This window comes from Tachyglossus aculeatus, chromosome X4, assembly GCF_015852505.1.
Source record: "Tachyglossus aculeatus isolate mTacAcu1 chromosome X4, mTacAcu1.pri, whole genome shotgun sequence".
Taxonomy (NCBI): domain Eukaryota; kingdom Metazoa; phylum Chordata; class Mammalia; order Monotremata; family Tachyglossidae; genus Tachyglossus; species Tachyglossus aculeatus.
The window spans coordinates 55,905,437-55,922,136 of NC_052098.1; the positions used below are offsets into that span (position 1 = coordinate 55,905,437).

General features: G+C 43.6%; 1 protein-coding gene across 1 annotated transcript in view; it reads left to right on the forward strand.

The window, feature by feature from the left end:
• PGGT1B (protein geranylgeranyltransferase type I subunit beta) overlaps positions 1-6,961 on the forward strand; it is a 39,655-nt gene extending 32,694 nt beyond the window's left edge. Inside the window, exons 8-9 of the mRNA XM_038769622.1 lie at positions 322-430; positions 6,276-6,961. Coding sequence (XP_038625550.1) covers positions 322-430; positions 6,276-6,457 — 291 coding nt within the window. The 3' untranslated portion in view covers positions 6,458-6,961. The remainder of the gene's footprint in view (positions 1-321; positions 431-6,275) is intronic.
• Positions 6,962-16,700: the final 9,739 nt, after the last annotated feature.

Genomic DNA, 16,700 nt, shown 5'->3' on the forward strand with positions numbered 1-16,700 from the left:
GTACAGTGCCTGGCACATAGTAAGGGCTTAACAAATACCAAAAAAAAAATGGTAACACTCTCCAGTTTTGACTAAACCAACAGTACTCAGACTCTTCTCCCTTCGCAAATGCTTGGTACAGTGTTATGCACACAGTAAGAGCTAATACGATTGATTGACAAGAAGAAAGAAAAGTGTTATCAGGGGGAAGTTATTTTAAAAGAGTTATGTTTCTCCAGTCCTAGAAACACCAGTCTAAACTGTACTATAATTTAGAAGTGAAGTTTGTTCTTGAATAATTGATCTCTAAAAGGAAATGTCTCCACTGTGCTCTTGTTTCAGCTTCTAAAAATATTCCAATATACAAACTTCGAAAAAAACAGAAATTACATCTTATCGACTCAAGATCGCCTTGTTGGCGGATTTGCCAAATGGCCAGATAGTCACCCAGGTAAATATGGCTTGCCCCCAATAACGTGAAGAGTCTTGTGCGTTTCCTCCAGGAAAATACCCAGAAAATAGGTCACCCCTCAGCCAAGTTGCTCCCCAGTCTCTTTAGACCTGAGTCCAAAGTTTGGGCCATTGCCAAATCCATTGCTACCCCTCTGGCAAGCCCCCTTCAAGAGTAGCCGTAAAGCAAGTTGAATGGAGGTGGGGATGAGAAAGGGAGAGGAGGGGGAAGCCATTGGGAGGAAAGAAAGGATTTGTTGGCTTGGGTCAGGATGAAGGGGGTCAGAAGAGAAGGTGGGTGAGATAGGAGGAGGAAGGGAGATCTAGTAATTGTAATAGTAATAGCAGCATTTTAAGTTCACACTGTAGTAACAAGTGTGGTATTTATTAAGCGCTTACTATGTGCCAATAATAATAATGATGGTATTTGTTAAGCGCTATGTGCAAAGCACTGTTCTAAGTGCTGGGGGATACAAGGTGATCAGGTTGTCCCAAGTGGGGCTCACAGTCTTAATTCCCATTTTACAGATGAGGTAACTGAAGCACAGAGAAGTTAGGTGGTTTGCCCAAGGTCACACAGCTGACAAGTGGTGGAGCTGGGATTCAAACCCATGACCTCTGACTCCCAAGCCCGTGCTCTTTCCACTGAGCCACATAAGCACTGTCCTGGTCTGTCCAGGTCAAACAAAGTCCCTGTCACCTACAGGGCTGACTGTCCAAGGAGGAGAGAGAACAGGTATTTAGCCCCCATTTTACAGGAGGCCTGGAGAAGTTTAGTGACTTCCTGAAGATTACACAACAGACAAGTGGTGGAGCCAGGATTGGAATCCAAGTCTTCTAACTCCCAAGTCTCTGCTCTTTCCACTAGGCAGTCAGTCAGTGGTATTTGTTGAGCACTTACTGCATGCAGAGCAGAGCTTCTGAACTGCTAAAACTATTGCAGGGACTTGGGCCCAGGGCCACCTTTCCCTGTGTGTGTAAGACCGGTTTGCTCCACTGCCATAGTGTCAAAGCTGTGTGTTCATCCACAGGTCCATTGTGGTATTTCTGAGCCCAGTGATAATCAGTTTTGTGACTTGGGTGGAACAGTATAATAGCCGAGTGAAATTTTCCAAAGGGTATTTTCAAGAGTATTTCCAGTGCCTCAAAATGCATTTTCCTGAAAAGCAGGCTTTTTATTGTGTTTAGAAAGTGGGGCATTTTTAAAGCTCAGGTGTAAACAGTATTTTCATGCATTCATTTAAACCCAGTTGGGGAAAAAAGCCCTTGTTGGGTTTTCTGTTTTTGGTTTTGCAGTAGGTAGCCATGTCAGTCAGTGCCCCGAAGAGAAAACTGGAAAATATTTTGGTCTTGATGCCAAGAGTAATTTTAGGATGGAGAACTGGAAGAGAGCAGTTGGTTGGAAAGCACATCTGGATAAACAGGCTATAAATATTTGGATGAGTCAAAACAGCTTTTTTCAAAGGAAGTTCTTGAAGCAGAGATTTTTGAGGAGCCAGATGTCCTCTGTCTATATGTTTGTGGGAGTCTCTTCAAGTCCTTTGCAGAGCAGGTCTTTGGAAGCTGAATGATTTTCAGAATAGGATGAAGAACAGGATTCTGAAAAATTACTATATCTTTCCCTTCCCTCAGTCGGGACAGGACAGCTGAAAGAGGGGAAGGAATTTGTTGAATTTGCTGTAAAAATCACAGGAAAATCCAGGTTGAAGTTTGGAGTCAATATTTGTGGCAGCTTTGGGGGAGTTTGTCTCTAGAATAAATTTTCATAGATAAAGAGGACAGGATTCTATTTTTGAAAGTCAAATACTGTACTGTGTATTTTAGTAGAATTTCAATTTTGGCCGTATCCATCTTGATAGCATTTCTCTTTGGGGGAAAGAAGTGGGCTTTTTAAGTAATCATCATCTAAGGGATGTTCCTTTTATTCTTTTTATCTCTTGTGTAAAGTAATTGTGGCTTCTCAAGTCTAGAAGTAAAGCTTAATGTTAAGTAGCCCCTTTGAAACCTGAGTGACCTTGTATTTAATTTGGAGGTTTGTCTTCCCCAAATGTAAGAAAGGTGAGCTCCCGAATTGCTTTTGACATAACTTGAACAGACGTCTTTTAATTCATTCGGTTGTATTTATAGAGCGCTTACTGTTTGCAGAGCACTGTACTAAGCACTTGGGAGAGTACAATACAGCAATAAACAGTGACATTCCCTGCCCACAAGTTTACAGTCTTCAAACCTCAAAAAGGGGCAATGCCCAGGGGGCAGCACATGAGAAGCAGCATGGCTCAGTAGAAAGAGCCCGGGCTTTGGAGTCATAGGTCATCGGTTCAAATCCCTGGTCTGCCACTTGTCAGCTGTGTGACTTTGGGCAAGTCACTTAACTTCTCTGTGCCTCAGTTACCTCATCTGTAAAATGGGGATTAAGACTGTGAGCCCCCCCCCCCCGTGGGACAACCTGATCACCTTGTTAACTCCCCGGCGCTTAGAACAGTGCCTTGCACATAGTAAGTGCTTAATAAATGCCATCATTAAGATAAGGAGATTCTTAAAAATCACAGTGGAAACAAATACAAAAATGCATGGCTGCACTACCTACCATGTTAGGTCCCAAGATACAATATAGCTAAACAATTCTACCTCATCTTAATATTCTTAAAAATAAGCTTGATATAATTAAGTAGCCCCAAAATCCTTTTCTTAGGGCTGGGTCACAGGTTTTGTCTCAAATTCCTGAACTTGAGAAGCCTTTTGAACTTTAATAGCCTTTTAAGCAACAGTGCCTCACTCAATTCAAATAGCAAAATCACGTTTCTGCCGAATTCTGCTTCGAATATTCTGCACTGTTTCCCTCACAACTGTAGTATCTAAGTGAGCATTTCAGATTTTCAAATTTTCCATAGAGAGGCTTGTTTGTCATGTCAGGAACCAGAAAATCACAAATCACATTTAAGGCTGTGGGAAAATGTCTCCCACACTACAGTGGTTCAAACAACATCCACATTTTCCAGGAACATATTAAGTATGAATAATAATAATAATAATAGCATTCATTAAGCGCTTACTATGAATCCTGGGGTACGCCGACTATAGCAGTTGGGAGATGATTTTGCTCAGAGGACTTCAGTGAAATAAGCCTAGTGGCAGGTTTGCTGTTTCTGTGAACAATAGGTATTATTAGTGAACATGGCCTAGAAGAGTGGTTTGTGGAATCCTGCTTGATATATTTATTTAGCTGTCAGGTCAGTTATTTGGAGAAGGCTAAATTCTTAGGAAGTCAGATGTGGTATGTTGCACCTTGACTACAGAATGGATTACGTGGTCATTTTCTTCCCTACTATCTAGAAATCATCCATTTTTATAAGGATTGAGTTGCCCTCTCAATGCATGATGGAAGCAGAAAACTTCAGGGTGATAGAAAAGGAAAGGTACCTAAGAGAGTTGTGTGTTACTGTATCCTTTCTGGAAATGCACCTTAAAAATTGAAACTACTGGATTCCAAAGTGGAAGAGACAAGATTTCCACTCAACACTTATTCTCACTGGAGGATGTGTGTAATAATAACAGTAACAACAATAACGATTAGTAGAGACAACAGAAGCAGATTGGACACTGTGCCTTTCCCAAGGTGACGTAGCAGGCAGGGGCAGAGCTGGAATTAGACCCAGGTCCCCTGGCTCCCAGGCCCATATTCTTTCCATTGGGCCAACTTGCTTCTCATTCAGTTTAAACGACTTCCCTGAAGTCAGCCCCAAGAAAATGTCCCCTTGTTCCTATTGGTTAGACTGTAAGATCCTGCCCTATTGGAGGAGCAAGTCATCCTCCAGTTCATGAGATGTGAAAGGCAGGAGCTCTCACATTCGTGCCAGTTTAGCTTTTACTGACCCAGTTTGGAAGAAAAGCACTTCAGTTCCGACTCTGTGGGTTCCAGAGCCCTGCACACTGGCACAGAGCCTCAGGAAGGGTATCAAAATGAAGAACAGAACAATTTGCGGAATTGAACTTCACGGTGGAGGAAATTCATTTGTGCGTGGCTGCTGCCTCTCAGAGCCTTTGCTCTTAGTGCCAAAATCTCAGATGCCCTTTTTATGAATGGAGTTCGGGGTCTGATTTTGGTTAACTTTGGCATAAAGGTTTGCTTGTGAGACTGTGGGGAAAATGTACAGGCAATGATGGGTTGCACATCTCCTAAAGACACAAATCTGCTGTAGTGCTGCTCTTGGGATTCCTCCCAGTTCCCGGGAGATATAGGCATTTACCTTGGTAAAATGTGGTTTGACACACAGTCTCCAGCAGCACCCATATTGGCAGAAGATGAAAGGTCCCAGCATTGTTGCTAAATTGACTCAGGGAACACTTGAGAATGTGTCGGGCGAGGGGGTGGGGATTTAATGAGTGGAAGCTTTTTTTCTTCCATCTGCTGCTCTCCGCTGTTTTACCTAAGCAAACAAGAAACCTCGCAGAAACAGATGTGGTCCAAATGTGAGACTGCTGGCTCCAGGTTGATCCCCAGACAGGCCGATTTTAACTAATGTCTACAATTTACTAGATTGCCTTTCAGCCCTTTACTGAGCGGTAACATTGTAAGAGACTTTTTCTCATAAAGAGGATTCTGGAAAATTTATGTGGAATACCTTTCCCTTAAATTAGGGCAGACCTGTGGGAAATGGGGAAGACACTTGTATCCAATCAATCAGTGGTATTTGTTGACCATTAAACTAAGTGATTGGAAAAATGCAATGAGAGCTGTGGAGTGGGGTGAGTATCAAAGTGCTCAAAGGGGCACACAAGTGCATAGTCATTCAGAGGGGAGGGCTTAGGGAAGGCTTCTTGAAGGGGATGTACCAAGCGCTTAGTACAGTGCTCTGCACACAGTAAGCACTCAATAAATATGATTGAATGAATGAATGTGATTTTAGAAAGGTCTTGAAGGTGGGGAGAGTGGGGGTCTGTTGGAGGGGGTTCCAGGCCCAAGGGAGGGTGTGGACAAGGGGTCAGTGGTGGAATAAATGAGAACGAGGTACAGAGAGTAGGTTGGTGTTTGAAGAGTGAAGTGTGCAGATTGGGTTGTAGAAGATCAGTGAGCTAAGGTGTGGGAATAGCTGATTTAGTGCCTAAGAGCCCAAGGTAAGGAGTTTCTGTTTGATGTGGTGGTGGATGGGCAACTGTTGGAGGTTCTCGGGGAGTGAGGAGATGTGGACTGAACTTTTTTTAGAAAAATGATCTGGGCAGTAGAGTGAAGTATGGACTGGAGAGGGAAGAAATGGGAGGCAGGGAGCTGAGTGAGAAGGCTGATGCAGTGGTCAAGGCGGGTGGCATAAATGTGCTTGAATCCTTTTATTACACTGGAGATGGGAGAGCAGGCTCCCCTGGGTCCTCATGTTGACCCTGATTCTCCTACAGCTGCTAGGAAGCAAGATTTTTGACTCCGACTCCTGCAACTCTGATATTGGAGGTCAGGGGAAAGAATATCCCCCTCTCCTCCTGTGGCAGATCTACAGGGGAGTCGTTATCCATCTGGGTCTCCTTTGTATTTTGGAGATTGGCGTGTGGATCAACAAATCAATGAGAAATGAGGGGTTGCACCCCCTTCCCAGTTGTCTGGAACTTCATATCCCATTTCCCACTGACTTGTCATAAAACACAACATTTTCCAGGAATGCAAATCCATGCACAGAGAATATAATACCCACCAAAACTAAGCCCAAATTGACCCACACTAAGAGCTGTTTCATTTATCAGTGTGTTTTGGTGGTTATCTAATACTCGACCATTGGGGAACAGAAATCTTGGAACTCTGCTTGTAATAAACCCCAGGAAGAATTTGCATTGAAATACTCATGTTCTCTCATTTTCAGATGCTTTGCATGCATACTTTGGGATCTGTGGCTTATCCCTAATGGAAGAAAATGGCATTTGCAAAGTTCATCCCGCCCTGAATTTAAGCACAAGAACATCTGAACGCCTTCAGGAACTCCATCGGATCTGGAAATCCAAGGACTCTAAGCAGTGTCCAGAGGATTTGCACATCTCATCATGACTGATTTAAGCAAAAACAATTGGTAGCATACCTGTAGCTCAAGGTTAAAAGCCATGTATAGCCAAGTGTGCTCTTTCTTTAAATGGTGGAATCATACAATCAAATCACATACTGGTGTCACTTTGGGGTATTGGTTTTTAGCCAGTTCCTTTGCACTGGTTTACAAGTAAGTCTTTCAGTTTTTTTGCCATTTGCCTCCGTGGACTCTATTGATCCTACGGTTGGCTTATTTTTCCAAGAAATACCCAGAAGCAAATTAGTGCTGGGGGATGTGTGTTTTAACTTTTTTAGTGCAAATCATATTGAAGTATATTAATGGAAAAGCATCTTGGAAACAAGTTTACATTTTCTAGAGCATCAGTCCCCCTTTACAGTGTGACTCTATCAACTGTTCTACCTGTTGTTTAGAATCCTTAACAGTTGTGTTTCTGGGGATTATTTCTTGAGACCAGATGGGAAAATTCCAGAGTGTTTATAAAGTAAAATAAAAAAACCTACAAACGATTGTCATTTTACTGGGTTTGTAGCTTTGGGTTACGTCTATCCGCTTGGAATTCTAAGGCAGCGCCCTGTGTTTGTATGTAAAAGAGTAGTGCTTCTGCTATCCATCTGATGGTTTCCTTCCTCTATGTGGTTTGGGAGAGCTAAATTGTAGAATTTCTTCAATGAAAACCCGAGGTAGTAGCAATTTGCCTGCTCTCCCAGGGCAAGTAACAATTTATGTTGAATAAGCAGAGAGCAGAATTGATTTCTTTCATTTTTACTGTGTGTACCTTCAGGAAAATTGTGTAGGTTTTTACTCAGGGGGCTGGGATAGTGTCATGCTGTTGATTCAGCAGTGATCAGATTTGCTGCATTTCTGTCTCTGTTGTGCTTGGGTGCACAGAGATAGGGTGGTTCAGTCAAGATTCGAGTGCAAGACCTTCAAACCAAATCACTAGCTGTCGTACTAGGGTCCATCCTGTTTTTAATCCTCCCCTTCCAATTTACATCACACATCTCCCTGGCAAACTAGAATTAAGCCAAAAGAGCAAGTGATTTTAATGTTGCATCAACATCCTGCATCACTTTTCAGTTCCCTCGAAAGGTTTGCCAAAATGCACTCTACAGCTCCTCTCTTGAATGAATGGAATGCAAATCACTAGTCAAGGACATCACCACCACAAACCATTGGAGCCAGAATTCCCACATCTTTCGCTTCGGTCCCAGTTGGCTGTTGTTGGGTCAGGCACTCAAGGCATACTGTTTTAGAGCTATCTTTTCTGCAACAACAATTGAGTTGATTTATATTTTGCCACAGGGGAGCAGTCAAAAGACAAATGTCCCAGTTGACTCTCCCTTACCTTCACTACTAACCGGGGGCACAACATGAGGGAACAAAGATTGTACTAGAACAGTGTATTCATTCACCTGCGAAATGTAGTTGAGAGATTTTTATGGGGAAGATCCTTTAGGCCTTTTGTTCTCTGGAGTCTCTTCCAATCCCATTCATTGTAATTGTCAGGCTTATGAGTTTTGCAGTGTCTCCATTGGTGGGTGGGAGGGCTTTATTGTAAAAGGCTCTTTTTGTGATTTCAATGTTTAATGTATGGACCAGTGAATGTTTCCTTTCCGCAGCAATGTATTACAGAAGCACTATTTGACTAAAAACACTGAGTCAGTGTGAAGTCTGCAGAGATCATTTCTAACTTTTTTCTAAATTGTCATTTTACAAGAAAACTTCATGAATAAAATAAACTGTAAGCCAGAGTGCTTAGTTAAACAAAAATAAAATACAAACAAATTTGCCTCTTTAAATGCTGGCAAGAGAGTCGGCTGGGAGACTGAAGGTGACACACAATTGCAGCTTCCCGGCAACAATATCTGGAGAGAAACAGGAATGCAAATTATAGCAGATGGTGGAGGGCTCACCCTGCATCTCGTAAAGGTGGGATGGTTAAGCAACAAACGTGTTTTCAGAGGAGAGAGTGCAGCATTATTCAGTCTTACCTGTACTTCCCAATGAGGTGAGCTGGGGCCCAACCTCAATCAATACATTATCCCCAGCAACTTCTCTACTTCCACTGCCAACACAACCACATCCCCTTAGAACTACTGAATTCTGTAGTTTAGATCCGGCCTGGTCTTGGGCCTGAACTGCTACAAGATGATGGATGTAAACATGAACAAAATGTGGAATATTTTTCACCGTGGGATTCGGTGAAAGAATATAATCCATCTGCTCGTGAATTATTTGAGCATGGAGAATTGCAGGTGATACATTTGGTTGATGGTCTGTGTGTGAACTGATGGAAATTGCTTTCAAGTTAACATGCCACAGGTACAAAGTGTGGGAATTTGGACTAGTATAAATGTAAAAGTTTAACTTAACAATGGTATTTATTGAGCACCTACTCTGCTGAGCACTATTCTAAGAGCATGGGAGAATACAGTAGAATTAGTAGACATGATCCTTGCCCTCAAGGAGCTTACCCTCTAGTGGTTGGGGGAGACAGACACTAAAATACATTACAGATGGGAGGAAGCGATAGAGTATTAAAATATGTCTGCAGGTGCTATCAAAGTTGTAGATCAAATAGAAAATCAGTCTTGCTCGTTTAACTACAGGCAAACAAATGTCAGCATTCCAGACCCTACACTAAAGATCAGCCTCCATTCTGCATAGGGATGAAAATTAGTCATTTGGTGCAAAAATGAACGATATTTACAAATATGAAAATATTATTTGGAGATAGTTTTCCCACCTATCTCAGTCCAGGGGACGTGGGGAGAAAGATGAGCAGCTGAACAGTCCCTCACTAGTTTGAGCCTAGGTGCTAATTCCAGGAAGTGCATCTCACCCGTGGGAGTGACATAGAGGGTGAAGCCATTATGGTGGCAGTCACAGCTAGTCCACCCTTCCTTCTGGAAGTAAGGGGCCCAATGGAGCCAAGATACTGATAGGAGGATGCGGTCGCAGCCGTTGCCCTCCTTACCAGACTGGGCTCCCTTACCCTCCGCACCTTGTGAGGATGAGCCATCTCCCCCCAGATCTATCCTCCCTTCTCCTTCCTCTTCCCCCTTCCCCGTCTGCCTGGGTGATCCATGGGGGTTGCAGCAATGGTGGGCTACATACTGGGATGCCACTACCACAACCCTTGCCTCATCCCCTGTGGGTGGTAATAATCATAGTACTAAGTGCTTGCAGGTACCAAGTACAATGCTGAGCACTGGAGTACATACAGAATTATCAGATTGGACACAGGCCCTGTCCCACGTAGGGCTCATGTTCTGAAAGGAAAGAGCATGTGTCACGCCCATTTTACTGATTGGAAAACGGGCCCAGAGTGGTTAAGTGATTTGCAGCAGGCCAGTGGCAGAAAAGGGACTTGAATCATGGTCTCCTTACTCCTAGGCCCACACTCTTTCCATTAGACCAGGTCGGGGTGAAGTGGGCAGGTAGCTTGTTCTCCCAGAGCCCCAGAGGTGAGACCATCCTAACACCGAGCCTGAGGAGGAGAAGGAAGCAGCCTCGCCCCCTCCTCTTTCCCCTCTCTTCTCCCCACTCCCTCTTCTTTCTGTCATCATTTCTTCCCTTTTCCTTTTTTTCTCCTTTCCTCCACTGCTCCCTTCAGAGCTGTGCCACCTCTGCTCCACTCCCCAATGGCCCCGCAGAAGTCTTGTGTATCAGCAGATACAAAGTTAACAATTATTATATCGGGTGCAGAAATAGTTACCTGACGCTCTCCAGGTCTCCCGTGAAAAGGTGGAATGATCTAGGTGGGGCATCGGCTAGATAACCTGAAAGGGCCTAATGGAAGGAGGCAATAAAGATTAGTAGGAAAGTATTCAACAGCTGCTTTTAAATGAGCACTCTAACTGGCACTGGCTTCTCTCTGTACATGTGAGAGGTTCCTCCAGTCTGCTCGTTTTTATTTCTGCCCACATCGATTTGGTTTAATTGTAGCTTTTCTGAGAGCTGTTTACTAAGTCACTGGCAATGTTAAAGGATTCCTGCAGTGTGTAAGGAAGCAGGTGACTAAATTATGGAGCTGGGAGAGACTTCAAGAGCATCTGGTCCAACCCCCTCCCTCCAGACAGGCATGTGACAACCAACCAGGAGGGTCGTCTCTCTTAAAACTTTTTCTCATAAGACCAGTTTTCCATCCCTATAAATCATGTTTGTCACTTCACTGGGCTGTTCTGATTTTCCCCATTCTTTCTGAAAATGTAGGAACCAAAGCTGAGCCGTGTGGCTTAGTGGAAGGAGTTCGGGCTTGGGAGTCAGAAGATGTGGGTTCTAATCTCGGCTCCGCCACTTGTCTGCTGTGTGACCTTGGGTAAGCCACTTAACTTCTCTGTGCCTCAGTTACCTCATCTGGAAAATGGGGATTAAGACTGTGAGCCCCACTTGGGACAACTCGATTACCTTGTATCTACCCCAGCGCTTAGAACAGGGCTTGGCACATAGTAGAAGCTTAACAAATACCGTAATAATTTATTATTATTATTGTTATTCCAAGTAACAGCTCTTGCATATCCCTCATCATAAAACATCCCTGCATTGCTGAGTCATATTCAGCTCTTAGTCAACTGTGAGCCCCACCCCAGTTCCTTTTCTAACGTACTTGTGCCTAACAATATATTGTAATAGTGTACTCTCTCATGTACTTAGTACAGTGTTTTGCACCCAGTAAGCACTCGATAAATACAATTGAATGAATAACTCATCTGCTTCTTCATTTTGGGGGTGGGGGAGATCTTTTGTAGGATCATTTTCCCAATTAGATTTAATTTCTGTCTTCCAAAGTGTTAACAACTCTTCCCATCTGCTGGAGATTGGGCCAAATGCCCGTTACCTTCTCATGGCCTTGGGGGGAAAAGATGTGGAGTTTTTAGGGCTTTGTGAAGCATCAAAGAGAACAAGGGAGTAGCTCACTGAAGTAATCCATTACATGAAGTGTCCATCAGGAACTCTGCTTTCTGTTTGAATGGACTCTGCTTTCCATAATCTAAGCATTTTATTGCCACTTTAGAACAATTCCAAATGAGGTAGACTTAAACTCTTAATAAATCACCTTTTAGCTTTCTCTCCTTTGGACTGGATAATCCTAGTCTCTAAATGCAAGATCGTTGGGTTTATTTCCTCTCATGTTAATGCCATTCTTATGCTGTGTGCAAGAAAAGGTTTTTGTTTTCCAAACTTTCACCTCCCAATGCCCTGCATAGATCAGGCTAAATCCAGAGGTCCAAAATGAGTCAGTTCCCAATTGGATTCGGTTAGGCTCGGACAAACCCCTGCACCACTGTCATTTTAGGAATTCTAGGTCAAGGGGCCATAGCCCAAGCATAAATATGGATGGTTGGCCCTGGGGCTGCTGGGACTAGAGCTCCTAGTAGCCCCAGGATCTGCATCTGTGGAGAGATCTGCTTCAGGTTTGGCTTGGAGTTCAGACAGAGCCAGAATCAAGGTGGAGTTGGTGGGAGGGAGGGAAGGAGGGAATTCTGGGCTCCAATTCAATTCAATTGCATTTATTGAGCGCTTACTTACTCTGTGCAGAGCACATTCCCTGAAGAATGTTATCCTGTGCAGGGGTCTACCACAAAGCCAAGCTTTAGAGATCCAGTTGCTCTACTCAGTTTCCCAGCTCCAGGCGGCATGTGAATGGAGGCAGGGGGAAATGCCTGTTGTTGGGTAGGGACTGTCTCTATATGTTGCCAATTTGTACTTCCCAAGCACTTAGTACAGTGCTCTGCACACAGTAAGTGCTCAATAAATATGATTGAATGAATGAATGAATGAATACTGACCATTGCCATATGAGCTTGTTTTTTTTGTTTTTTTGTTGGGTTTTTTGTCTAGTGGCCCACAGTTGGAGCTGAATTTGAGAAAACACCCTGGGCTCAGAGATTTTGAAACCAGAAATTATCTAGAGGCCTCTGACCCAGAAAATATTCTGTAACCCCATCTCTGCAGACATTTCAGGAAAAGGGGTTTTGGGGTCCAAATTATCTGAGTAGTTTGCTAGTGTAGACCTTGTCTTGGTGCATGGCCCCAGTTTTTTTTTTCTTATGGCATTTAAGTGCTTACTATGTGCCAGGCACTGTACTAAACGTTAGGGTAGTGGATCCAAGCTAATCAAGTTGGACACAGTCCATGTCCCACATGCAGCCTCAATCCTCATTTTACAGATGAGGGAACTGAGGCCCAGAGAAGTGAAGTGACTTGCCCAAGGTCACACAGCAGACAAGTGGTGGAGCTGGGATTAGAACCCAGGTCCTTCTGACTCCCAGGCCCATGCTCTATCCACTAGGTCATGCTATTTCTCATTCTTTTTATTTAAATATTCAATTCCACTGGCTTTGGCAATGAGGAAGAGTCCACCCTCTTGCTTTGGCAGCAGAGCTTATGAATTCTGGAAAACATCTTCACAATACACACGTTGTGGGGTGACCACAGTCTGGGGGATGCCTATATTTGACATAGGTTTTGCTATCAGCTTTGGTATCCCTTGTGCTTGCAGGGCGCTTTTTAGCCCACATAAATTCCAGTTTTCCCCTGACCTGCTATTCTTTATGGACTTTCCTGTTCTCAATCGAGTGAGATTTCCAGTTGTGAATGGCTGGCTGTTCCCCTCTGATGTCCTCTTATACCCTGCCAGGTAGCTATGCAGGGTTTCCATTTGGTCATTGTATTATTTTGTTGTAGTTCTGTGGCATACATTTTACCTGGGCCTCTAAAATGGTAGTTGTTAATGTTCCCTAGGCTTCTAGGACGTTTCTTATTGCTTTAGCTACCCCTTTCAATATCTTCCCAACTAAGGTCTGCCTTTTTCAGCTTTCTCTCCTAAAAGAAACTATGTTAGAGAGGACGGAGGAGGAGCCAGTGATAACAGTGCTGGCCCCCCCTTTCCTGCTTGTAGCCCCACTCCCCTCCTCCCCACCACCCCCACCCCACCCCAGCCCCAGTGTTTAGGGAAGATTAACGGGGAGATCCTGGAGGCCAAATTTTGGTTGTCAAACAGGAGTACTAGTACCTAGTACTAGTACCTCCTAGTACTAGTACCTCCAGGGCAGTGTTCTCTGAAATTAGACTAGTCAATCAATCCAAAAGTCGCATTTATCAAGCACTTACTGTGTGCAGAGTACTGTGCTAAGTACTTGAGAGAGTAAGAGAAGCAGCGTGGCTCAGTGGAAAGAGCCCGGGCTTGGGAGTCAGAGGTCATGGGTTTGAATCCCAGCTCTGCCACATGTCTGCTGTGTGACCTTGGGCAAGTCACTTAACTTCTCTGAGCCTCAATTACCTCATCTGTAAAATGGGGATTAAGATTGTGAACCCCACGTGGGACAAGCTGATCACCTTGTATCCCCCCCAGCGCTTAGAACAGTGCTTTGCACATCATAAGTGCTTAACAAATGCCATTATTATTATTATTACAATATAACAGTATAACAGACACTTTCCCTGCCCACAACAAGCTTACAGTCTTGAGGGAGAGACAGACATTAACATAAATAGATAAATTACAGATATGTGTTGTGGGGCTGAGGTAGGGTGGGAGTGAATAAAGGGAGGAAATCAGGGTGATGCAAATCAGGAAAGGAGGGCTTAATCAAGGAAAGCCTCTTGGAGGAGATGTGCCTTCAAAAAGGATTTGAAGGTGGGGAGAGTAATTGTCTGTCAGATATGAAGAGGGAGGACATTCCAGGCCAGAGGCAGGGCTTGGGTGAGAGGTTGGCGACAAGATAGACGACATCAAGGTACAATGAGTAGGTTGGCATTAGAGGAGCAAAACGTGTGGGCTAGGTTGTAGTAGGAGAGCAGACAGACTGTGAGCTTGTTGTCGGGCGGGGATTGTCACTCTTTATTGCTATATTGGACTTTCCCTAGCACTTAGTGAAGAGCTCTGCACTTCAATAAATATGATTGAATGAATGAATGAATGAGGGGGCAAGGTGATTTGAATGCTTTAAAGCTGATGGTAAGGAGTTTCTGTTTGATGTGGAAGTGAGTCGTTGAAGCAAGTCCAAGCCTAAAATAATTCTGAAGGAATATCACATCTGGAATGTAGTGAAAAACACTGGGGATCATTAGGCTAAGGTCACGCAAACAGTAGTGATTGAATCTTGGAGGACATTCTGCCCACAGTTAGATTTTCAGGGCATTGAAGAGACTCCTGAGCAGAGAACCAGACAAGGTTTTGAACAAGGGAGGCAGTTTAATTTAGAAATGGATGATACAGACTCCAGCTATTAGTACGGTGCCCGGCAAATAGTAAGCACTTAACAAACACCATACAACAACATCGATGAGTTAATTGTTTCTCGATCAGAGGAATTGTTGTCCAACGAGGATCTCATAGAACTTCGACAAGCCAATGCATCATTGCAAGACACCAAAAAGATGGAGTAGTTGTTAGGGTCTCTCCACCATCAGCTAAAATTCTTCAGATGAAAAAAAATCTTGCATTAATTTTTAAGAAAATGGATAAATTTATGAATATGACTGCAGAAGACACTTATGTAGAGAGGAGTTCCAAGGTATTCAGGAGGAGATTGCCTCCTACAAGGTGTTTTGTGAAAATATACACCTAAATTGGACAAATCTTCATTGAAGGTGAAAAATCAACTGCCGCAGATGGCAGAACGAGTTTCTACCTCTGCAGCTTCCTGCAAAGATTCATCATCATTTAATGACTCCACATCAATTTAATACGGTTTCATTTATTTTAATAAAGATCAATCAATAGTTTAGTCATGTTTATGATTATTGTGATGGTAAAGGATGAAGGAGTGGGATGGCACAAAAGTGGCACTTGGGGCAGGGGATGGTGAGCAGGGCAAAGAGTAGTCCAGCTCTCATATTACTCTTCCAGAGGTTCTGGGATAGATCCTTATTTATAACTAGTACACCTATAGGATCCCTCTCAGGAACTCACCTGGAGAGTTTCCAGTACTCTACCAGTCTTGATACAGGAGGGACAGTCAAGGAGAGGCCTGTCTTGTCCAGTCCATTCCATTCCTAGCTTGGGCAGCGGCTAACGAGTGGAAGGCAATCTGCTACAAGTCAACACTCACCTCTGCTGGGCAGCAGCGGCGTGGGAGAGAATCAAGGGCTAAGATTCAAGTTTACTTGTGGAAGTCGGCAATGGTAAACCACTTCTGAATTTTTATGAAGAAAACTCTATGGACACACTACCAGAGCGATTGCTGATGGAGGCAAGGTGTTCTGGGAGAGATGTGTCCGTGGCGTCGCTATGGGTCGGAGGCGACTCGACGGCATAAGACAAGATGAGACATCTACAGGGAAAGCTATTCTCACAATATGACATCAAAATCCCCTCACATCTTCAAGGATCATAACTCTGGTGTATTAGGGGATATTCCCGTGCATGCACAGCTGTATTTTTCAATGCCCCTAAATGATTCTAAGAGCCTCCATCACACCTGGACCATAACAGACAGTTGTTATATATTTATGGAAGGTGCACTTTGGTTGTTCCTTTGTACATGTATACTAAGGTTAATGGAAAGAATTCATGAAATATTAACATCATTCTACATACTTAGCCTGTATTTTTGGGATGTGTTTTTCCCCAGTGGTATGTAATAGGGTAAGACTTATTCTGAGAGGGGAACATTGTGTGGGCTCAGCTGAGAAAGAAAATCAGTTTTTTCTTTAGTTGGGGTGTTTCTCGGTCTGTCCCATCCATAACGGCCTCTGAGGTGAACGCAGAACCTGGCTGTTACAGACTCCAAGGGGTAATTGAAATTCTGTCTAACATATCTCCAAGAATAGTAAAAATAGTAGAATGAGGATTCAATACCTGTTCTCCCTCCTACTTAGACTTTGAGCCCCATTTGGAACAGGAACTGTGTCCAATCGGATTTACTTATATCTGCCCCAGCACTTAGAACAGTGCTTGGCACATAGTGAGTGCTTAACAAATACTATAATAATAATAATAAAACTTGCTCAGGCAAGTGGCAGAGCTAGGATTAGAACCCAGGTTCTCTGATTCCCAGGCCCATACTCCTACCACTAGGCCATGGTATTTCTCATCTGCTGTTTCTCACGCTGTTTCTCCAGATCTTCCAACTGAAAAGTTGGATTTCCTTGACTAAATAGCTCCGAGTGGATTTAGACCCCAGAAAATCCCTAAAAGCTTTCACAGGAATTAGTGTGACCTAGTAGAAAGAGCCTGAGTCTGGGAGTCGGAGGACCTGGGTTATAATATTGGCTCCTCCACTTGTTTGCTATGTG